The following is a 23,511-nucleotide window of genomic DNA, read 5'->3' as shown; positions in this document are numbered from 1 at the left end:
AGTTATTCATCTAGCCCTGGCCATGCGGGGCCAATTGTTACAGGGATTATTGTTCGGCTTTCTGGATTGTTACTAGAAATAATGGTCTGACTTCCGATCCGTCTGGTTTATATCAGGCTGGCTTCCTGGGCCAGTTACTATAGATAAGGGGCTGGTTTCCTGGGCTGGTTGTGGGCCAGACTTCTATTTTTATATATGGTTTGGCCATGGTCCATTTGTACCTTCTGTTTCTTAGAACTAGATGCACATTTTCTACAGCAACTCTGCCCTTAGTTACTATAATGGGTAAGATGGCAATGAGAAAAGTCGGGTTGCATCTTGCCCCGGCCACTCGGTGGGCGTGGCGTATGTAAAGTCTCTCTGTAATCTCTGAAGTGCTCTACAGTTTTGCAGTCTTGTTACTACTGGGGAAGCACAATCAAGTGAAGGATAGCAGTTTTTTCTTTCAGATTTAGCATTAGCTCATGGTGGCTATAGTAGCTGTATGAATTTAAACTTAGCCTTATTTAAACTAAGCCTCAATTTTTCTTATTTTTAAAGTGAGACTAGTAATATCTGTGTCAATGTTTTGCTTGTCTTCTTGCTTCTTACTTTTTATTATGAAAAATTCCAAACACGCAACAGTGGAGGGACTATAATAACAAAGGCTTGTATAACTATTATCTTGCTTTAATAATGATCCGCTCACAGCCAACCTTGTTTCATTAATGGCCCCTCCCCACTTGACCTGGTTATTTTGAAATTTTGGACATCAAATTATTTCATCTGTAAGCATTTTGGTTTGTATTTTTAAAAAGTATTTTTAAAATGTAGCTTATTCTTATTACCTGTTTACTTTCTTATTTACATATCAAATAGAGTGAAAATTAACTCTCCCCCTAAGAGGGAGCAATAGAACTAATTATACCAAATAATAGAATGCTAATAGATGCATCTGTTTATTCTCTGCACTCTGAGCCTGTCATTTGCTTTAGAATGTTACTTTTTCATGTCTTAGGTATTTTCCTGATACTGTGCACAATCTTTGGTTAGCACTTTCTTTGGTTTCACGGTACAAGCTCTGAGCAATTCTGAATGTTTTACATGTGGGTTTTCTCAGAGATAAGGGCCTACTTAAAAAAAAAAAAAAAAACCCACAATATCAATTACTGATTGTGATTTAATGAAATACCCCCAAACTTAGAGGCTTAACATGATAATTCTTTATTATCTCTTGTGGTTTTGATGGGTCAGGAATTCAGGAGCATCTTGGTTGGGCAGGTCATGCTTGAGGTCTCTCACAAAGTTGCTGGGTCTGCATTCATCTGGAGGTTCGATGGTGCTGGAGGATTTACTTTCAAGGTGGGTCGTCCATGTCTAGCAAGCTGGTTCCTCTCCTCATGGCCTTTCCACAGTTCCACTTGAAAGTCCCCACAACGTGGCAGCTGACTTCTGAAAGAAAGAAAGAAAGCAGTACAACCTCTGAGATGGAAGTTGCACATCTTTTATGATCTAGCCTTGGAAGCCGTATGCCATCACTTCTGCCGTATTTTATTGATCACCTGGGCCAGCCCTGATTCAAGTCTAGGGAATTACACAGTGGCACGTATATCAGGAGCCATCTTAGAGGCTGGCTATGACAATGTCATTATCACATCTGGAAAAAGAGTAACAGTGTTTCCTTTTCTTTTATTCTCACTTAAAAAAAAATTCTTTCTTAATTGGAGGAAAATTGCTTTACAGTGTTGTGTTGGTTTCTGCCATACAGCAGTGAAAATCAGCCATAATTATACATCTATCACCTTCCTCTTGAGCTGCGTGTCCCTCTCCCTATCCCACCTCTCTAGGTCACCACAGAGTACAGGCTGGCCCCGTGTTATCCAGCTATCTATTTTACACACGGTAGTGAGCATATGTCGGTGCTACCTTCTCCATTTGTCCCACTCTTTCCTTCCCCCAGTGTCCACAACAATGATTTCTTAATATCATCATCTATCTAGTCACTGTCCACATTTTCTCAATTGTTTGCTTCTGCCAGGATCCAAAATCCAGAATTTTCTCCTATTACTAAGTTCCATATATTACTATTTGTTAGTATGTTTCTCTTGCATGTGTGCTCAGGTGCTTCAGTCATGTCTGACTCTTTGCTATCCTATGGACTGTAGCCCACCAGGCTCCTCTGTTCATGGGATTCTCCAGGCAAGAACACTGGAGTGGGCTGCTGTGCCCTCCTCCAGGGAGTATGCCTCTCAAGCCCCTTTGAATCTACAGAGTGCTGCTTCATTTTGTCCCCCTGGCAGTTTAATTGTTGACCTCACAAAGGTTTCTTGAAGAATAAATGAGGCAATATAAGCAAAACCCCTCCCTTGATGCAGGCCTGCTGCTGGCCCAGTGCTGACTTGGTGTGAATAGAGAAAGGCTCTCCTTGCTCAGGAGCGGACATTATTGAAAACCTGGACAATCACCACGTCCAACCCTTGAGGAGAAGTGCTAGCTCTGGGTGTGATACATAAGCATTCAGCTTAAATTCACCTGAGCGTGGTTCCATAATTCCAACTTTAAAAATCAGTAGCCAGACCATATGGGTCCCATCACGGGAAGCATCTATCGCACGGACAGCCTTGATGTGTCCCAAGAAGGCTTTCAGGATGTCTGTAGGTGCAGCCTGGCTATTGATGCCCCAGAACCCACACTTTCACCTGCTCACATGCTCCGGCCACCAGCATGTCTGCTTCAGGCTCTACCCTCTAGCCACTCTCCCTGGATGAGGCTGAAGTGTTCTCCTGGAAGGCAGGATAGTTATGAATCTCCTTATTGGTCTTTCTCTCAGCTAAATAGGAATTGGGCCTCCAAGAGTGGTGAACAAGAGGCCTGACCTTGGATGGTGCCTGGACCGCTGTGCAGGACAGTGCACAGTTGCACAGACGAAGGCGTGCCGGGGATGGTTTGGATTCAGGAGTGTGCCTGGTGTGCCAGAGCAGACGTATCCAGGAGGGAGAGCTCTTCTGTGTTTTGGGCTTTACTAGGAAGCCCAGAATTTTATCATTTTACTCTGTAAGTTTATGTCTGCAAATGGCTTCCCTCTGCTGAAGAGCCCTTGTGCAGTGCACAACGGGGATACCTGTACGTAGCAGCACTTCTTGGATTAACTGGTTGGTCCTTCTTTTTCCTGGTCTCTCCAAACAGGATAAAAGCATCTTCAACTCAAAGATATCTGTTTCCTTTAAACAGATCCAGGATTCCTAAGGCCCCTGGGTCCATCTGGTCATCCCAGTTGAAGATTCACTTCTTTCCAGTCATGAGGCTCTTCATTCTGCTCTCTTTGACTGTCTTTTCAGGTAAGAGATGGGGAAGGATCATCTCCAGGCCTCCAAACTTCCCAGAGGCTGTGCATCCTAACCCTAAACTTAGTGCTTTTCCTTTCCTACCTGGAGTTCCTGCTTATTAATAAGTGCAAGCCACCAAAGGAGCCGGATGAGAAAATAAAAGGTGGTGAAATAATAAATCTTGTCCAAACTAGTCCTTGTTCTTCAATCCGATAAAAGGGTTGTGGGGAATTTGAAACCCTCAGCTAAAATGAGGGCCCTGTATTCTCAGTGTAAGTTCCCCTTCCCTCTCCCCTTCTTCCTTTAAAAACATTTGTGCTGATATATGAGGACAGGACTTCCCTCTTTCTGCACATACCTGCCCCCAAAGATGAGAAGGTCAGAGGACCAGGCTGACCCCAGCTCTGCCCTCCTCCAGCCTTGTGATCTCTGAATTTACTGCACCTCTCTCTGGGTCAGCATCGAGGCTGGTGAACTGATTATCACATGATCTTTCTCACGGGGTCCATATGAGAACAAAATATCATAGCCTGTCAAGTGACATCAAGACACGAGTCTGCTTTGTGGGCTGGTCACACCCGCCGCAGGCTACTCTGGAGGCAGCACTGAGGGGCCCCATTGCACATCTGGAAGGCTAAGGGAGGGCTGGGCTCTCTCAGCCATCTCATCTCCTTGGTCGAACACTTCCCCAGCCACCGTCAAGCTGGATGAGGCCTGCATGACTTCCTTTTTATGCAACATCTTGAGATGACAGAGGTGCCCACACCGGTCTAGCACAGAGGAAACATGAAGTTCTTAGCCCCTGAGGATAGAGCAGAACCGGATGCCTCTGTCTTCAGTCCTGTACAGCCAGCAGAAGCCTCAAAACTGCCTTACTTTTTCTTTTTCTAAATTAAAAAAAAAATTTTATTGAAGTATAGTTGATTTGGGGCCCCCCTGGTGGCTCAGCAGTAAAGAATCTGCATGCAATTCAGGAGCTGCAGGTTCCATCCCTGGGTTGGGAAGATCGCCTGGAAGAGGGCATGGCAACCCACTCCAGTACTCTTGCCTGGAGAATCCCATGGACAGAGAAGCCTGGCAGGCTACAGTCCATGGGGTTGCAAAGAGCTGGACACAACTGAGCAACTAAGTGAACACACACACACACATATATATATTTTTCAGATCCTTTTTCATTATAGGTTATTACAAGATACTGAATATAATTCCTTGTACCATGCAATAGGTCTTTGTTGTTTAGCTGTTTATATATAGTAGTGTGTATCTGTTAGTTCCAAACTCCTAATTTTCTTCTCCCCCTGTCCTTTCCCCTTTGGTAACTGTAGTGTTTCCTATGTCTGTGGGTTTGTTTCTGTCTCAAACCTCCTTACTTTCCTTTCAAGGGTGCCAAGGTGAAGCGGGGCAGGGAGTGGGAGCTAGGGGCAGAGAATCTACTAACAGTAGGCCTCAGGCTCTTCCACCCTCCCTGCAAACCACAGGAGTGGCCTCCTGAAGTCTTTCAGAGGGGCATAGGTATTCTCCCTGCTCTTAGAGCAGGGAAAATCCTTCTCCAGGCTTGCTGTGTTAGTCTGCTAGGCCTCCTGTAACAAACTCAGACTGTGTGGCTGCAACAACAGACGTTTGTTTCCTTACGGTGGTGGAGGCTGGAAGTCCAAGATCAAGCTGTCAGCAGGTTTGCTTCCTCCTGAGATCTCTCTCCTTGGCCTGCAGGGGACCACCTTCTCACTGTCCTCATAGTCATCCCTCTGTTGTCTGTGTCCTGATCTCCTTTTCTATTAGGACACCAGTCAGATTGGACTGGGGCCTATTCTAATGACCCTACTTTAACTTCATTACCTCTTTAAAGGTTCTAAGTCCAAATACAGTCACATTCTAAAGTCCCGAGTGGGGCTTCCATGGTGGCTCAGTGGTCAAGAATCCACCTGTGAATGCAGGAGACATGGGTTCAATCCCCCATCTGGGAAGGTCCCAAATGCTGTGAAGCAATGAAGCCCGTGGGCCACAGCTATTGAGCCTGTGCTCTAGAGCCTGGGAGCTGAAACTACTGAAGCCTGCGTGCCCTAGAGCCCGTGCTCCACGACAAGAGAAGCCGCCACAGTGAGAAGCCCGAGTACCGCAGCTAGAGAGTAGTCCCCGCTCCCTGCAGCTAGAGAAAGTCCACGTGCCACAGTGAAGACCCAGCACAGCCAAAAATAAATAAATAAGATTATTTTTAAAAAGCACTGGGTGGTTACCACTTCAACACATAAATTTTAGGGGAACACTGTTCAACCTCTAATAGCTGGTTGCCAACCCCAAAACAGGCAAAAATCTGCCTCCAATGCTTTCATTAATTTTCCTCCAGGGTACAGGGGCTGAGATGTGTTTAAAAGAACGATGGTGTTTGTCCGTGTGTTTTCACAGATGCCATGGTCATGGACGAGAAGGTCAAGGAAAGCTTTGTGCTGGACACAGCTTCTGCCATCTGCAACTACGACACCCACTATAAGGACCACCCCAAGTACTGGTGTCGAGGCTATTTCCGGGACTACTGCAACATCATCGCCTTCACACCCAACAGCACCGATCGAGTGGCCCTGAGGGACACAGGAAACCAACTCATTGTCACTGTGTCCTGCCTAACCAAGGAGGATACGGGCTGGTACTGGTGTGGCATCCAGCGTGACTTTGCCAGAGATGACATGGACTTTACAGAGCTGGTTGTGACCGATGACAGAAGAGCCATCACCAACAATTTCTGGTCTGGGCAAGGTAAGGAAGCTATTGTGGGTCTAGCTGGGGGTGACCCATGGCGGTGGGTGGCAGCTGGTGAGGTAAATACTCATTGTGCGCCAACTCTGTTCTCTGGGTTAACCTGGTCCCTCCCTCCCTCCAGAGTTGGGTGGCTGCTGATGCTGCTGATGATTAACTGGGAATTTGGGGGAAGGGGAGGGTGCCTGGGCCCCAGCGTGCTCTTAAGGACCTCTCTCCCCTCACAGCCATCTGATTTGGGCGGCTCACCAGTGTGAGAGCTTTGCCTTGTGGACTAGAATCTTGAATATTCGCTTCTTGAGAGGTGGCTGAGGCTGTAAAAAGTGGTCTAGGCACCTGGCCGGGCTTCCCAGGTGGCACTAGTGGTAAAGAACCCGCCTGCCAATGCAGGAGGCATAACAACCGCAGGCTCGATCCCTGGGTCTGGAAGATCCCCTGGAGAAGGGAATGGAACCCACTCCAGTATTCTTGCCTGGAGGATCCCATGGACAGAGGAGCCTGGTAGGCTATAGTCCATAGAGTCGCAAAGAGTTGGACATGACTGAAGCGACTTTGCAAGCACACAGGCACCCGGGCAAGCACCCTCAAAAATTGTGCACTTAAATAATTTTATAATATACAGAGAAATATTGTCCAAGAGGTCAATGGTTTCTTTTAAGGGGTACACTTTTCTCCTGAAGGCAGCTGGAAGGACATGGGTGGAGCAGCCTGGAGGGGCAAGTCTGTCTAAGCTAGTATGTTGCTCCTTTGGGCCAGGCAGAAGGGATAGGGGCTCCATTTGTTCCCCAAAGTCCTTCTGTCCAATGTTGAAAACCTCCCTTTACACCAGAAAACCTCTCTCAGGCGCATTACTCTACCTTTTTTTCTTTCCTTTCCTCCCTCCCCGCCCCTGCCCCCCTGTGGCTTCTCCTTATTTCCATTTCTAGAAGGGATGTCTTGGGCTCCCTGGTGGCTCAGTGAATAAGAATCTGCCTGCCAATGCAGGAGACACGGGTTCAATCCCTGGTCTAGGAAGATCCCACAAACCGTGGACCTGGAATTGCAGCTACTTAAGCCCACGAGCCCTGAAACCAGTGCTCTGCAACAAGAGAAGCCACTGCCATGAGAGGCCCATGCACCTCAAATAAGAGTAGCCCCCGCTTGCCGCAATTAGAGAAAAGCCCTCACAGCAATGAAGACCCAGCACAGCCAAAAATAAATAAATAAATAAAAATTAGAAGGGAGATCTTTTTCTAGCTTCATCAGAGGACAATGCCAGTAGGAAAACATAGCAAAGGGCATAAGGGAGGCTTGGGGGAGCCTCCTCCTGATACTGGAGAGCCCTGCTCACATTTGACCAGCTGGTAATTTCTTCAGCACACATCTTACCGAAAATGTGACATCCTTCACACCTACCGTGTTTCTACTTTGTGTGGTTCTGCTTTTATTTAATTAAATAAATTATTTATTAATATTTATTTAATTAATAATTTATTATTAAATTAATTATTTAATTATTAAATGTTATTATTAAATGTGTAGTCTGTCCTGAGTTTTAGACTCAGGATGAGAGAAGTCCCACCTAAATGAGCTCTTCAGTTTAAATGAAACACACACACACCCCATCCCCTGATCTTCTCATAGGGGCAAGGCGGGTGACCATGGTGGCCTTTTCTTGCTGGGTTTTGATAGGTGTCAGAAACACAATGTGGCAATTACGTTACCTACTGGTCAGCTCCTTAAGGACAGGACTGGCACTCTGGTGCCTCTGACAGTCCCCTCTCACAGCTGTCAGCCTCTGTAACCAAGGGCCATATTTAGTCAACATAGAACCTTTGTGCAAATCTGGAAAAGGTGCCCTTCCTCCCAGTGCATGGAACTCAATGGCAGGGTATATAGTTTGGCAAACTCTATGGGCTGGGTTTCAGCCCTTGGCTTGTTCCATCCGCCTTCTGCGGGCTTTCCTGATAGCTCAGTTGGTAAAGAATCTGCCCGCAATGCAACAGACCCCGGTTTGATTCCTGGGTCAGAAAGATCCTCTGGAGGAGGGATAGGCTACCCATTGGGCTTCCCTGGTGGCTCAGCTGTAAAAGAATCCACCTGCAATGTTGGAGACTTGCGTTCGATCCCTGGGTTGGGAAGATCTCCTGGAAAAGGGAACAGCTACCCACTCCAGTATTCTGGCCTGGAGCATTCCATGGACTGTATAGTCCACGAGGTTGCAAAGAGTCGGACATGACTGAGTGCCTTTCACTCACTCCGCCCTGTGCAGGTGAACGTGACCCAGTACTCCCCCAGGGCACTCACTCTCTGGAGACTGAGAGAAGGGTAGGCAGAGGTGCAGAGATGCAGAAGGCAAAGGAAGGGCCTGAGCTTGGGCCTTATTTGACTCTCAACAAATCCTTTCTGACACAGACCTGTCGGGCAATAAGAACAGAAGCTGCAGGGCTTCCAAGGTTGTCCACAAGGCAGATCACTCCAGGTGAGCAACTTTAGGGGACAAGTGGGCTTTGGGTGGGCAGTAACAATGCAACACGGCCCTGGGTTTGCACCCTCTACTTTCCAGCTGTGTATTATTTCTCCTCTTGAGCTATCCGTCTTCAGTGTGACTGTTTGCTTTCTTTCAAAAGAATACAGTTTAGGGCTCTTGGTCGCAAGCAGCAAAAATGCCCTCTGGCTACTTTGATTAAAGCGGAGATTTCATCATAAGGAGAAAGCAGTGTCTGAAGAAATGCAGGGGCAGAGATCTGGCCATGCTCAGAAATGGGGAGCATCATCAGGATTTATCTCTGTCTTCAATCTGCTTCACTTTTGCGTGTTTGCTTCTTCTCTCTCCCCACTGCCCTCTTATATTTCTTTTTTTTTCCCCTGCCCTGGGAGAAGATAGTCCACTTGTAGCTGCTGAGTTTCTTTTCCCCCTGTTCCCCCAGCCTAAGACCGCATCCTCACACTCCCATGTTAGTCTCCGAGGAGGGGGCTGGGCCTGGCTTGGTGTCAGATAGCCATCCCAGGTCCAGTCATGCGTGATCATGTGTGATCTGGAGGAGATGGGTGCTCTAAAAGAATCTGGTTTCTAGGGGCTGCTGGAACTGAATGGGAGCATGGTCTGGGAGAGGGGATAGGTCCCAGGAAAGGGGATCCTGAGCAGAGAACCTAAACGTGGTTTCTTCCAAGAGCTATGGATACTGTCTGTGATTCCTTCCAGGATGTCCATTCTCATCATTTGCATACTGATCACGGGCTTAGGGATCATCTCCATATTCAGCCGTTTGTCCCGAAGGAGGAGAAACCAAAGAAACAGAAGGGGTAGGTAGAAGTCTGGGGCAGGGGAGGTGGAAATTGGGGAAAATGAAAGGGGTCAAGGAACAGTTCTCATATGGGTGAATGTGACCCTCCTCCTATTGCCCGGACCCCCGGATTCCCACACAACCTGTCCACGGGCTGAGGGCAGTTCTGTTTCATGGTCACAAAGGCACCCTGAGAGGTGGCCGAGAGCACTGTGGAGGCATGTGCAGACCAGGGAGGAGGGGGGACTAAGCCACTGGGGAGCTTCTGCAGCACCTGGGCAAGCAGGCGTAGAGAGGTCTCCCTGAGAAGGGCTGGGAGTGGTTGGCAGTGGAAAAGGACAAGCCCAAGGGCCTCAGGCCTGGCCTCGCACCAAGGGAGGGGTGGCCCTTAACCTTTGTGCCTCCTTCTTCCCTTGGGCGATTGCAGGTAAAGGCCTAATGAGAAACCAGAAAACCAGCCAAGCTTCTGCGAGCCCCACGCCGCTGGTAAGTTCCCTCCTCGATTCTTCTGTCCTGGGTTCCGTACCCACTGCTCCCTGACCTGTAGGGCTCCCTGTTCCTAAACACAGGAACTGTGTTCAGAAGAGGGTGTGTAGATATGCCCATCTTTCCTGTGGGGCCGCTTCAGAGAAGCCAGAATCCCCAAGGCCACTATGTGGGGAATCGGCTAACCTCTCAAGTGGACGCAGGGTAGAGAGAGCATCAGACCCAAGCGCCACTAGTTGGCTAATAGGTTTTTGTTTGTTTTTATGCTCAGAAACCAAAGAAATACCTTGGGCGATGGAGAGACTGTGGGCATAACTATAAAACAGACTCCACTGTCCTCTGGGTATGGAAATGTAGAAAACAGCATTTTAGAGAATGAGAGAACACGAACAAACCAGAAACATCTGTTAATGAAACACAAGGGTCTATAGACAGACGAATCTGAAACCCAAAGCTCGGTGATAATTTGGCTCTGGGGCCAGAGCAGGAGCTCTAAGAACTCAAAGCAGTGGCTTCCATGGCATTGCTGGCTTTTTGCCATCTAAGAGCTGTGGAGGTGTGGGATATAGACAAAGCAACATCTTGCTTGGTTTTGCCCAAGATCACACCCTTTGGGGGGCTTCCCAGGGGTCTTAGTAAAGAATCCACTTGCAATGCAGGAGACCTGGGTTTTAATCCCTGGGTTGGGAAGATCCCCTGGAGAAGGAAATGGCTACCCACTTCAGTATTCTTCCTGGAGAATCCCATGGGCGGAGAAGCCTGGTGGGCTACAGTCCAGTTCAGTTCAGTTGCTCTGTCGTGTATTGCGACCCCGTGGACCGAAGCACACCAGGCCTCCCTGTCCATCACCAACTCCCAGAATTTACTCAAACTCATGTCCATTGAGTCGGTGATGCCATCCAACCATCTCATCCTCTGTCATCCCCTTCTCCTCCCACCTTCAATCTTTCCCAGCATCAGGATCTTTTCCAATGAGTCAGTTCTTCACATCAGGTGGCCAAAGTATTGGTGTTGGGCTACAGTCCATGGGGTCAAAAAGAGTTGGACATAATCGAGTGACTAAGCACACACACACTCCCTTTGGGACACAATTGGAGTCTAGGTTTTTGCAAAAACCATTTTCACTTCTTTAAGGCATGACCTAGAGCAACTTATTACTTGTCTATTTACTTCTGTATAAGTTGAGGACCCCATACTCACCAGGATTTTTTATTCATTCACGCATTCATTCATTCTATAAACAATGACCATACCAGATTCTGGAATACACAGCTGAATCAAAGAAATAGCATTTGTCTTCATGGAGCTTATAATGTAGAGTGGGAGGCAGGCAAAGCATCTCAGACACACGCTCACACACACACACGTGAAACTGTCAACTCTAAGTACTCTAAAGGAGAGATGCATGGTGCTATGTAAGTTGAAGCAACGGAACCCAGCCCTCATTCTTATCTAGCAGGGCATTGTGCAATCTGGTTTAGCCACGGCCAGCTTCCTCACGCTCAGGCAACGGGAACGTGCAGCCTGAGTCAGGGTCCCTTCTGGGCTCTGAAGGAGTCAGCTGCATTCGTGTCACCAGAGCTCGGTGAGAGCTGAACGCAGGCCCCGTGCACCAAGCTTTGCTGCTAACTAGCTGATGACCTTTAAATCATGACATCTGATTTTCACTCTGAAAACAACCTTTGGTGTTGGGCCCCTGTGAAGCCCCTATGACAGAGTTTGCCATTTTTGCTGCAGAAACACCCAGCAGAGGTAGGCAATAAATCTCAATTCAATTCTCCTTTTCTATTTCCAACAAAGTAGACAATTTGAAGTCCCTTCCACGTGTCCTGACTCCAAAGGCGATGGCTCATACTGAACAGATGGGGCTGCAGATTTCTTTTATTAAGTTCATAAATAAAATGATGCTACAATAGAATCACCATGACAACTGGCCCACAAATTGTGGACTGATTCTGATCTCAGGTGTTCTGGAGGCCGCTTTAACCTCGCCAATGATCATTTGCAGATAGGTAAGAACAGAGGCAGTCAAGGGGTTGTGCTCGGCCACTCCTGAGCAATGCCACAGTCAGATAACATTTCAAGATCTTAGTTCTCACGCAACCAGCTAGTCAAAAGTGAAGAAGAGGGCCAGATCTCGATTAGGGGGCCAGGAGATCACTTCTGCTGTATTCCTTAGCCAATAAATCTCTGACCCAGTGTTGAATGAACTCCAAGGTATGACTAACTTCTCTCAGGATACCACTGGGAAAGTATTTGTAGAAAAGTTTAAAGTATAATATTCCAGTTTACTTCTGAATTAGTATTCCATGCTGTTCTACCCAAAGAAAGGGAGAGAGGCTACATCAGAGGTTCTCAGAGTCTCTTGACTCAAAGATTTGGAAACTGCCACCCGTTTGGGAAAGTGTATGGGAAACTGCCACCAGACTGAATGGACACTGCTTCTTATCAGTAAGAAACCAAAGTGTGATAAGTTAAGAGACATATTCATTCACATCAGGAAACAAATTGAGACGAGGGCATCAGCAGCTGTGGGTGCAAGTGAGGTGGTGCTGTCACGAATGCCAGGATACCTACACTCTTAGCTTCCACCTGCACGTCTACACCTCTCTCCCCCTAGAGTGTGTCTCCTGCATTTCAGACCCTGGAATCTCCCCACTGCTTCTGCTGCCCTCATAAAAACCCTGCTCTTCCAGTCCCTCCTGAGAGGGTTTTGGCCAGTCTCCATGCTCAGGACACTCAATGGCATCTGGTCTGGGCAGGCCTGGGACAGGGTTCTATATATACCTGCACGTTTAGGTCCAGGCTCTCACAGTCTTTTAAGAACACAGTTCCTTCAGCCCTAAGCCCTCTCTGCATAGGTAGGGAACCCAAAGCTACTCAACAAGCAGGCTGATGGGAAGAGCAGGGAGGGGGACCCCATTCCTGCCATCCTCTGTATGCCCACTCAGCCGGTCCCTTCCCTCCCCAGTCCCAGATCAAACAACATCAAAAGTGCTGTGTTTTCCCTCAGCCACTAAACAATCCTAATCCTTCTCCTGTGGCCATGTGTTGAATTTGCACAAAGAAGCCACTAGTCCACTGGTTTTGCAAACAGCAATCCATCCTTGAGACTTTCCTCGTGGCTCAGATGGTAAAGAGTCTGTCTACAATGCGGGAGACCTGGGTTCGATCCCTGGGTCGGGAAGACTCCCTGTAGAAGGAAATGGCAACCCACTCCAGTACTCTTGCCTAGAAAATCCCATGGACGGAGGAGCCTGGTGCAAGCTACTGTCCATGGGGTCGAAAAGAGTCGGACACGACTGAGTGACTTCACTTTCACTCTCACTTTAATCCATCCTTGGCTGGGTGGGTTAGGATATCCTACTACATAAGTCAAGAGAGCAGACATCAATTTTCCACGACAGATGAAGACATCCATAGACATCTTGGAAGATGCACACTTACCTATCTGGAAAACTATTTCCTTTGGGAATCCTATACCAAAGACTTGCTGAATCTGTGGTCAATTATTTATTCATTTTGTCTTTCAGCAAGGCTAGTTGTGTGCCACTTTTCATGATAGGGAGACAAAAAAATCAAGACTTTGAAAATGCAGGGTTGTGCTGTTAAAATTAGGAAGTTTCAATAAAACAGGGAAGAGGAATTAACCTGATGTTTCATGTATTGGGTGGCCATAGGACGATGGTTATACATCTTCTTGCAAGCTGTTCATAAGGTACTGGCTCTAAACTGGAAAGCTGATATGGCTTCTAACTTCAGAGTTGGTAGAATTGTTTGAAGTCTGCTCGTCGCACAGAGTCGGACACGACTGAAGCGACTTAGCAGAAGCAGAAGCAGAAGCAGCAGCAGCAGCAGCAGCAGCAGCAGCAGCAGCAGCAGCAGAGTTTCAGCTAAAACTGAGTCCTCCTCTACCAACACATCCCACAGCCAGCACGGGGGAGGGCATTCCTGGCGCTCTGCTGCCCTCGTGCGGCCGACCGCGCTGTGGCACTGCCATCTCGTCCCAAGACTACTTCCCCAAACCGGGTCTCCACAGAGGGAGCCCTTCCTTTATCAACTCTCACTTACTCTGTGTTCCCCTCAAAATCCAGCTGTCAAGAGCAGCTGCTCCATCTCAGAGCGAACATACTCTCTCGAATAGATCATCTAACTTGACCTTTCTAGTTTCTCTGCCACTGTATGGGCTCTGGGACAGCTTGCGGTGGAGGCCAGATGCAAGGAATTTGAAGTCAGAGGACTTAAATTTTGTTCTGCCGCTTACTAGCTGGGAGACACTGGGTAAATTATTTCATCTCTTTGAACCTTAATTTTCTTATCTTGATTCTCAAAAATATTACTTAATGTATTTTTAAGAGAGATTTGTAAAAAAAGCTTTCCTCCCCGTGGACTGAGCTCCGTTGGTGGGCACTCCTTAGTGAGGGACGCCCTGGCAGAAGTGGAGTGATTTGTCTAATGAGTGAGTCTGGGGGTAGGAACCAGAAGTGACTGCGCTGCCCTTCCCCTTCCTTTTTTTAATTCCTTGGGTGCAGATTTCAAGAGCACACGGTGTCTTTCGCAACCCTAAGGGCAGCTGAGCTGCCGTTTGGGGTGTGGGGAGGGGCAGGGACTTGCCTTAGTGCACGGAATTCAGGGTTCTGCAGCTATGGGTTTATGCTTATATTTTCCTATGTTTGTAATAAAGATGCTGCTTTGATTTCTATCTGCCGAGTCCTCTTATTTCTCACTTGGTCTAGAATTCAGGTGGGGAATGGGAACACTAGGTATCAGGCTCGTTGAAAATCCTCAACAAGGTAAATTAAGGACTTCAAAAGTTATAAAAAAAAAAAAAAGGTTTTTAAAGGAAAACATACTTCCTCCCATCTCTGCCCCTCAGTCCCTCAGTTATCAGAGGGACTCCCCAGAAAATAGCAATTACTAAAACCGTTAATGATGTTTCTTCCAGAGAGAGACTAAACGTATGTAGATACAGGTATGAATTCAGTATTCGTGTGTGACTGTGAGCTCAGGCAAGTTGTTTGACCTTCTTGTGCCTCCATTTCTGCACCAAAAGTGAGAATAATAACTGCTGCAACCTCCTGGTGGTTTGTGGGGGTTCCATGAACACATGCCAAGCACTCAGAATAGTGTTTAGAGTAACAAGCCTCAATTTAGTTTTAGTCTATTTGATGAATGGTGCAATTCAAATGACATAGGTGACTTCCACATGTTTAAGTAGAACACATTCTTTGAAATAGAATTTAAAATGGTAGCTGTTGCCAAAACGCCTTTCGTAGTAGTTGTATCAACTCACTCTCCCACCAGTAGTATGTATGTGTTTTAGTTCCCCACAATCTTGTCCAGTTTGTTAGCAAACTTTTTGAATTTTGCAGATCTTACTGATGGAACTTATTATCTAATTATAGTTCTAATTATGATTTATCTTAAAGAGTAAAGTTGAGTATCTCTTCGTATGTTTGAAGTCATTTATATTTCCTTTTCTGCTAATAGCCTAACCTTATCCATTCTTTTACTTTTCTATTGAGCTGTTGATTTTTTTCCTTATTGATTTATAGGAACTTATATTTGTTGAGAAAATCAGCCCTTTGTCTATGAGATGCTCTGCAAGTATTTTTCCAGCTTGCCATTTGTCTTTTGAACGGTACTTTCTAAGTCAGGTTAACCAGTCCTTTCTGTTTTATTGACCATGTGTCATGTATTCAGAGGCATACTTCACTTTGTTGTTTTCCAAAGTTCTCCCATATTTACTTCTAGTACTTTTATGATTTTTTTAGTAAAATTTTTGACATATCTGGAATTTTGAAAAAAAGGAGTAAGATACAGATCTGATCTTATTTTCACCTTCATGACTACCTAATTTTCTCAACACCATTTATGAATAATTTTCCCCAAATGATTTGATACACCAACTTCATCATACTCTAAATTTCCTCTTGTGGAATTTTTGGTCTATTTCTGGTCTTTATATTTTATCCCTTTATTTTTTCACTCATAAACCATTAACATGTTTTAATTAGCCATTCTTAATAAAACAGTACTCTCAGCTGTTCAGGTCAGCCTTCCCATCTTTTATTTGCTTACTTTTATGAATGATCTTTCTTGTTTATGGCTTACAAAGGAAATTTAGAATAATCTTACCTAGTAAAAAGTAATCTTATTGATATTTTTACTAGGACCACCTATGGGGTTATCCATTGGAATTTGGCAGGGGAGAGGGCTAACATTTAGATCAATTTTTAGTTCCCCTATACTGTTGTTAGGCATATCTCTTATGCTATAGCAAGGAGATGGACATCCTCATTTGAATAGTGCTTTATCCAACAGGGACCTTATTTTGTGTAGTGCTCTGGGATGTACAGAGTTCTTAACGATATCTCATTGATTTTTACACTAGGAGATGTGTTATTAGTTCTGTTTTCAAGATGAGGAAATTGAAGCTTCAAAAGTTTAGCATACTTGCCCCAATGACTGAAGGACGTTAGTTAGTGGTAGAGTTTGCGATTTGGACCCCAATCGATCCTGAGTTCCGAGTACCACCACTTTCATTCGGCTTTTCTGGCTGTGGATGAGCTCTGCACCTCTAGAGGAGATGGGGAAAGACACAGCAATGATGGAGAAGGAGTCAGCGTTGCAGAGTTTGCTTTTATTTGTAATCCAACCTGGATTGTTCATTTGGTTGACTCTTCCCAAGTAGATCAATGATGCCAAGGGAACACTCTTGGTGCTGTGAGCTCTGTATCACACTTTTCAGAAGGTGACAGGGGAGGTAGGCTCAGCTCTCAACAGTCTAACAGGCTGTTGGTCCAAGTGGGAGGGCCATAGATCTTTTCTCAGGTCAGGAAAAGATTAACCCTTGGTCTTTAAACTGGTGACTAGCATTGTCCGAGCACACCCAGACAGCTCCAGCTGTGGTTTCTTCTGGTCGTAGTCCAAAATTTGTTAAAATGGAAAGTGATGGATGAAGATGGAGGTGAGACAAAAGGAACTGGACTCAAGCCTCACTGGAGAGGCAAGGTGAGTTTGTCACTTTAACCTGAGCATAGACAACAGGATCCAAGTGTACAGCATTCTGTACACTCTTGGTCAGGTGATCGCTGTTTTCTTCGGGGGCTTTGAAAATCATGCTGGCATAGGTAAGTACCTCCTCTGAGGATGAAAGCTGCAGAGGAGGAAGGAAGAGGAGGAATGAGTCAGTTCGATTTGGAGGAAGGTGTCTCTTATTAGCAAGTGACATTTAAAAGCAACTTGAAAGCTTGGGTGAGAGAAGACCCAAAGAAATCAGAAGACCCTTCAAAGAATCAGGTGCCCAGTGGCATCAGGCCTCCATATCCAGGAAACAGAGTGGCTGTCTTACCTTGGCTGGATGATCTGAAGGAGGATCCAGGGTCTGGGGACTGGAATGACCTGCTGCAAGTGCCAGGAAGAAGAGGAACAAGTCTCACCCATGGGGCCTGGAGGAATTAGAAGCTTCTTTCTTTAATCTTGGGTGAAGGGACAGGGTAGAGGGGGAGGTGCTGGAGGTGGGAAGGGTGGAGGATGAAGAGGGCCGGGAGAGAAGTGAAGGGGTTCAAGTCCTTGATCTGTGGATAGCATGGGCTCTGTCTGATTTACTCCCCTCAAAGCTATTCTCTATTACTGTTCTCGATGGCAGAGAAAGAAGGGCTGTCTCAGCTCTTGGAGACTTACATTTTCTGCAGCTCTTTATGATGAGGAAGACAAAGGCCATCAGCAGCAGTGTCAGTATAACCCCAGCAAAAAAGGCTAAGACCAAATGTTCTTTGCTGTTGTGGAGAAGAAAGGGAACATGACCCGAGGGACTTTTTGAAGGCCTTATGACAAGAGGGTAACCCTTTCCACCTAGGGGTAAACCTCTGGAATAGCTTTCACACTGGTTAGTCATCTTGCAATCTCCACCCCCAGTTTTCAACTTTTGGCTTTCAGATTCTAGATCCATTTGAGGTGTCAGTAAAAGCTGCGGGCTCTGTTCCCCCTTAAAAATGTTCATAGGACTGCACATAGCAAATTTTATAAGTTTAGGGGCTTCATGAGTCTCTTGAGGCATGGGGGACCCTAGATTAAGAGCCGCACTCTGAAGGTAAAATACTGATTTACTACTACTGCTGTTTCTGGCCCCTGCTCCCCAGACCTCCCTCTCCAAGTCCATAAGGCAAAGTGGTCAACTCAGAATCAAATGCCATGTGGTATGAGAGGAAATGGGAGGCATTTCTTGCTTACCTGGGGTGGCCAGAGAGGCAAGGTGCGGAGGTCACTGCCGAGGCTGTGCTGGGGTGGGTGCCTGGTCCCTCTGTGAAAGAATACAAAGGGGATTACTGCATCGGCCACATCTTCTCCAGCCCAAGGGTCCCCACGTGCTCCCCCTTATCCAAGCAACCAGTGGAGTTTAACCATGGGGGCTACAGCTCTGTAAGAGAAGGGAACATTGTTTCTTAGAGCCTGTATTTTTTAACATGAAAACTAGATCAGGAGCTTAAACAATAATCAGATACACAAGTGAAAGGAGAGCCTAGTGTTTCTACAGTTCCCATATGTCCCTGTAATAACATTTCAGGGCTCTCTCTCAAAGATTTTAATGAGACCTAGAGACATATGCTCCCTGGGACTTAAGCAGAGAATCTCAAGGCCAGGGGTTAAAGACCAAAAGTGATACCTAGAACTAGCATTTCCTGAAGTCCTAGGGCATATGACCTTAGAAATCGCTGCCTTTTTTTGGTTCATTTGTTTTTTAGGGCAGCTATTAACAGTGACTAGGGGAAGGAAATGGCAACCCACTCCAGTGTTCTTGCCTGGAGAATCCCAGGGATGGGGGAGCCTGGTGGGCTGCCGTCTATGGGGTCGCATAGAGTCGGACATGACTGAAGCGACTTAGCAGCAGCAGCTGCAGCAGCAGCCAAAGGCAGCCTTGGTGAAGGAACTTTTCTGGTGGCTCAATGCTAAAGAATTTTACTGCCAAAGCAGGAGACACTGCTTCAGTCCCTAGGTCAGGAAGATTCCCCTGGAGGAAGAAATGGCACCCCACTCCAGAATTCTTGCCTGGAGAATCCCATGGACAGAGGAGCCTGGCGGGCTACAGTCCATGGGGTTGCAAAGAGTCAGACATTACTGAATGACTGAGCATGCTCACACTCAAGGGAAGTGAGCCAGGCTCTCAAACTACCAAGATGGTCTAATGTTGAGCACAGAGACTCCCTTTACTCATATTTGGAGGATCAGATAGTTCTCCCTGTTTCCCATTTCCACTCTTCTTGGCATTAGAGCCTGCATCTGATTCTTCCAACTTCAGAAATACCATCCCCTGACAACCCTTCAGCACAGTGTCCGTGATTCCAGTCCATCTGAACTCAGCATCGAGGCAAGTAATGGGTTCTGTTGCAGACTTACTATCGTTTGGTTCAGGTTTGGACATTTGAGTTCCCATGTTGCCTTCCCCTGAGAATTAAAAAAAAAGGTAGGTCTTAGAAAGCTTGGAAAAGAGAGGAGGCAGAGGGGCCAATTCTGAGATTGTGATCTTAATCAAAGAGGCAAATGGTCGGAGGGTGTTCTTGTGAGGTCAGTGATCCCAAACTTCACAGTGTGAGGACAGCAGTTCAGCAGGCAGGCCTCAGCTCTGTAGGTCCATACATTTGATCTCATCAGGGCATCAAGAATTGACTGAATGTTCCAGAACAGACTCATACCAACCAGCTCATAGGAGACTAATGTATGAACTAGAATAACATAAGAAACATGTTTGTATAGCTAGTGCATTTCATCAAAATGTATGAGAAAGCCTATTAAAACCATAATTTTTATTGATAAACATCAAATTGAAGTATGAAAGAAGCAGAATCGATGATTTTGACTGTCACGTAGGTCTGATGCATTGGCTTCGGTCTTCCCTAGCAGTGCTGGGCAAACTAACTTGCTCTTGGAGGTCCTGCATCAGACGCTTCTATTTTGTTCATATATTATCTTTTCAAGCGTGACAACGTCTTTATATAAGCTATGGTTCTTTCATGTTAAACTTTCTGTATTTCCCCTCTTTTATTTATTTGTACAAAAAAGTATAGAGTACCTAAAAGCAGAAAAGTAAAATCACTCAAACTTCCACTATCCATTGTTAATATTTTAGTGTATTTCCTTTTTGTTGTACTTCCATGCATCTTTTAAAAGCTAGTTGAGATACTTCTTCATATCTCTTTTTCTTTTCTAACTAAGTGTTTCATCATAAACATTTTCCTATTTCACGGAAAATTTCTATAAGCCTCTGAGTGGTGATAGGTCTTTCTGTTGTAACTATGTACTATAGCTTGCTTTTCTAGTTTCCTGCCTGTTGATAAAAATTATTTCTACTTTAAACAAAATAAAATAACAAACAATTTTAGGAGGCCACAATTTTACTACATACTTAGACAAACCCATGAGAAGGATTTTTAATTCTGCTATAACTACTGTATTTTAAGGTTATTTATTTAGATAATAAATGACATCAATTATTTGTACTTAATTATTCAGCTGTCAAAAGTAAATTAATTTCTGAGTCCTTGGATATAGGGAAAGACTGGGAGAAGGACACCTCATTGCTATGTACCAGTTACAACAGCAAAATAATCAAATGCCTTACAATCAAACAAACTTTTAAAGATCATGTAATCTAGGATAACAAGAAAGATGCCATAGGGAAATTTGGTGAGAATTCTGAGCCATAGGGATAGAAAGACCATCATCCATAGCAGAATCCATAGGGGTAACAAATTTTCCAGCACTTTTTGCTCCTTTTCTAATTTAAAAGTCAGTTACCAAGAAGGAGGGGATGTATGTGTACATATTGCCGATTCACCATGTTGTACAGCAGAAACCATCACAATATTGTAAAGCAATTATATTCCAATAAAAAATAAAAGGCAACATAATTAAACATAATGAAAATAAACAAAAAGTCAACAGTATTCTTTGTAGAGTACTGTAAAATTTATGTAGTGTTTTTTAAATATTGAAATATGTGTTTGCACTAATCATAGTATGAATTTATCCTATGAATTTGTACTAGACCGTATAACTGGGGAGGATCATAGGTTTCCATAAAATCTTAACCTTCCCACGACTGGTTCTGAATTTACAACCACCCCAAAGAAATGTTAGCACAGTCACCTAAAACAAAAGCTGGGTCCCCCCATCCTGAAAGACAAAGCTTCACACGTTGCCACAGGGAAATAGTTAATGAATCCACGCTAGTTATGAATCCATGCTGGAAAAAACAGGAAGCATATACCCTTTGAAAACAACACTCCAAACATTTGACAGAAACATAAATTAAAATAGAAACAGTACTCTATATACATACTTTTTCACGTTTTGTCCAGCATTGGAGAATCTTACTGATTACCATAAAATCCACCAACTAAATGCAGCCATTCACGTACAACATTTCCCCGACCAGATAAGGTTAAAAAAAGTAACTGAAACCAGTAAAAATTAGATTAACATTTTGTTTTGGTGATTATTTCATCTATATTAAAAGATGGGGTAAATGCGTTTACCTTTTAAGACAAAGTCCAGTTGTAAGATGTCATTGTCTAAGACAGAGCTTTTCACTTGCTGCTTCTGTTATCATTCCTGTTTCTCAGAATGATGAAACAGTGATTACTGCCACTGCCACCATCAAGCTGTGTGTCGCAAAGATCTTGTCTATACTCAAGGGCCAACTTCCTGTTTGTGGCAAACTGTATTTTTTTTCATTCCACAAGCAGAGAATTTTATATCTTTTGACACATGAATGCCAGAGCATTGGGGGGATAAGACAAGTTTATTTCTAATTAAGTATTAATTGAATATGGAACCACCACGTCAGATGTTGTGGGGATCACAGTGGTGTGACATTACAATTGTCATCAAGCATGTCATAATCTCATTTATTCCAGCCAAGGAAGTAAGGTTGATAGAGAAAAATGAAAAGCAAATGGTGTTAAGTGCAGACTAGACAGATTTTTAAGTGTTCTGAAACCATGGAAATCGCCAGCTTCCCCAGTGGCTTAGTGACAAAGAATCTGCCAGCCAAAACAGGAGACATGGGTTCAATCCTTGGGTTGGGAAAATCCCACATGCTGCGTGGCAACTAAGCTTGTGGATCGCAACTCCTGAGCCTGCACTCTAGAGCCTGGGAACTGCAACTACTGAGCCCAGGTGCTACAACTACTGAAGCTCACACAAACTAGAGCCTCACACTCTGTAACAAGAGAAGCCACCACAATGAGAAGTACACACACCACAAGGAAGTGTAGCCCCTGCTCAACACAACTGTGTGCAACAGTGAAAATCCAGTACAGGCCAAAATAAATAAGTAAAATTTATGTATTTATTTATATGGCATGGAGATTGCTTCAAAGGGAAGGTGGATCATTTACTTGTAAACATTTACCCATAAAATAATAAGTATAAACATTAAATAGACACAATGGGCCATGTGCTCTGGGTGTTTTAGAGAGAAGGCAGGAAAGCTCATGAGGCCTACTGTCTAACTGAGAAGAGTAACAATAGAAAAGGAAATAACAGATTGATTACGGATTGTGTTCAGGGACATGAGGGAAACAAACAGAGTGCCATGCTGGGGAGTCAGTGATGGGAGGATGTCTTTGGATAAAATGGATGACCCAGGAATTCCTGTCCAAGGAGTGATATTTACCCTGAGAACCAGAGGATGGGAACGAGCTGGTTGGGCAGAGAGCCTGGGGAAGACAGTTCCAGGAGAGGGCTGAGTAACTCGCAGGCGTGGGAGAAGGGAAGAGCTGGCAGGGCAGGCGGGATCAGGCAAGGCTGCGAGCAGGGAGACCTGGAACATGATTGGGGGAGAAGAAATGGACGGTGTGAGGAAGTTCCCAACCCAAGGACTGCTTGCTGGGCTTTGAGTGATGAATTTCTGGGCCATCAGCAAGGTTTAAGAGAGAGGAGAAACAGAAAATAGTTGTGTAGATAGACTTGAGATATACTGTGGAGGTCTTTAAATCCAAGCAAAAAGTATATTTTAAGTATTAATAAAGAATAACTAAAGATTTTGGAATTCTTGTGTGAATTCCAAACATGACCTATAAGGAAGATTGTATCACATTAAATAAAATAAACTGTGGGTAAAGAAAGAGACAAGGAAATAAGCTGTGTCAGACATACAGGATGGAGTGGGACTCAAGAGAAAAGGCTCAGGTCACACAATAAGGAGGGGAAGTGGGTGTCAAGAAAAGCATCATAGAGATGATGTTTGAGTTGCTTCTTGAAAGATGAATCACATTTTCTAGGCAGACAGAGGAAGGAAGCGTATTCCAGGCAGAGGGAACATGTGAGCAAAGACATGCTTTATCATGTTTGTGATGTTCTGCAAAATGCAAGTATTTCATCATTGCTGATGTTACAGAGATTGAGAGTGGGTGGAATCTTTTTCCAGTGGGGGAATGTTAAAAGAAAGACTGTAGAGGAAGCGCAAGGCCCCATGATAGAGGGTCTTAAACAGATTTTCCTTGGAGACAATGGAGAGACTGCTGAAGGATGAAACATGATCACATTCTGGTTTGGGCAATAGAGTGTAGGAGGGACTTGTGCGGGCCAGACAGGGGGCAGGGAGTCCTTTAGTATGGCAGAGTTCCAGGTGAGAAACAAGGATGATCTAATCGGAGACACTGGCCTTGGGGAAGAGGAGGCAGGGCAGAAAGGTGATG

General features: G+C 45.1%; 2 protein-coding genes across 17 annotated transcripts in view; one reads left to right on the top strand and one right to left on the bottom strand.

Annotated features, from left to right (window-relative positions):
- Positions 1 to 14,510, top strand: part of ADORA3 (adenosine A3 receptor) — a 154,705-nt gene extending 140,195 nt beyond the window's left edge. For 3 of the 13 annotated variants that reach the window (XM_086391801.1, XM_086391795.1, XM_086391791.1), the window contains 6 exons: positions 3,211 to 3,317; positions 5,709 to 6,056; positions 8,451 to 8,517; positions 9,241 to 9,341; positions 9,750 to 9,808; positions 11,609 to 11,735. In XM_086391801.1, coding sequence (XP_086247927.1) covers positions 3,278 to 3,317; positions 5,709 to 6,056; positions 8,451 to 8,517; positions 9,241 to 9,341; positions 9,750 to 9,808; positions 11,609 to 11,611 — 618 coding nt within the window. In that variant the 5' untranslated portion in view covers positions 3,211 to 3,277 and the 3' untranslated portion in view covers positions 11,612 to 11,735. Of the gene's footprint in view, positions 1 to 3,210; positions 3,318 to 5,708; positions 6,057 to 8,450; positions 8,518 to 9,240; positions 9,342 to 9,749; positions 9,992 to 11,608; positions 11,736 to 13,488 lie in introns of those variants that run through there. The other 10 variants (XM_086391797.1, XM_086391798.1, XM_086391793.1 and 7 more) reach the window with 5 other exon arrangements.
- Positions 14,511 to 16,436: 1,926 nt separating this feature from the next.
- On the bottom strand, positions 16,437 to 21,494 carry C3H1orf162 (chromosome 3 C1orf162 homolog). 4 transcript variants are annotated; one of them, XM_086391808.1, is made up of 6 exons: positions 21,346 to 21,494; positions 19,208 to 19,255; positions 18,044 to 18,113; positions 17,495 to 17,589; positions 17,163 to 17,215; positions 16,437 to 16,967 (listed from the first exon to the last, which is right to left on the bottom strand). In XM_086391808.1, exons 2-6 carry the CDS (start codon positions 19,242 to 19,244, stop codon positions 16,800 to 16,802), a joined length of 423 nt encoding a protein of 140 aa, XP_086247934.1. In that variant the 5' UTR covers positions 19,245 to 19,255; positions 21,346 to 21,494; the 3' UTR covers positions 16,437 to 16,799. The 4 variants fall into 4 exon arrangements, with proteins under 4 accessions (XP_086247934.1, XP_086247937.1, XP_086247936.1 ...); XM_086391811.1 differs by having other exon boundaries at positions 17,163 to 17,259; positions 21,346 to 21,480; XM_086391810.1 differs by lacking the exon at positions 21,346 to 21,494 and adding an exon at positions 21,150 to 21,277.
- Positions 21,495 to 23,511: the final 2,017 nt, after the last annotated feature.

This window comes from Bos grunniens, chromosome 3 (genome assembly GCF_055505025.1).
Source record: "Bos grunniens cultivar Pamir isolate PY7600 chromosome 3, Bosgru_T2T1.0, whole genome shotgun sequence".
NCBI classification, from domain to species: Eukaryota; Metazoa; Chordata; class Mammalia; order Artiodactyla; family Bovidae; genus Bos; species Bos grunniens.
The sequence above is the reverse complement of the archived record's forward strand: the minus strand, read 5'-3'. Positions and strand labels throughout refer to the sequence as shown.

Excerpts from the sequence above, each read along its gene's own strand:
- C3H1orf162 (XM_086391807.1), bottom strand. The coding sequence starts at position 17,972 with ATGGACTTGGAGAGGGAGGTCTGGGGAGCAGGGGCCAGAAACAGCAGT. Across the intron at positions 17,216-17,494 it reads CATAAAGAGCTGCAGAAAAT|CAGGTCATTCCAGTCCCCAG; the intron begins GTAAGTCTCCAA and ends TGGCACTTGCAG. Across the intron at positions 16,968-17,162 it reads CTTCAGATCATCCAGCCAAG|CTTTCATCCTCAGAGGAGGT; the intron begins GTAAGACAGCCA and ends CCTCCTCTGCAG.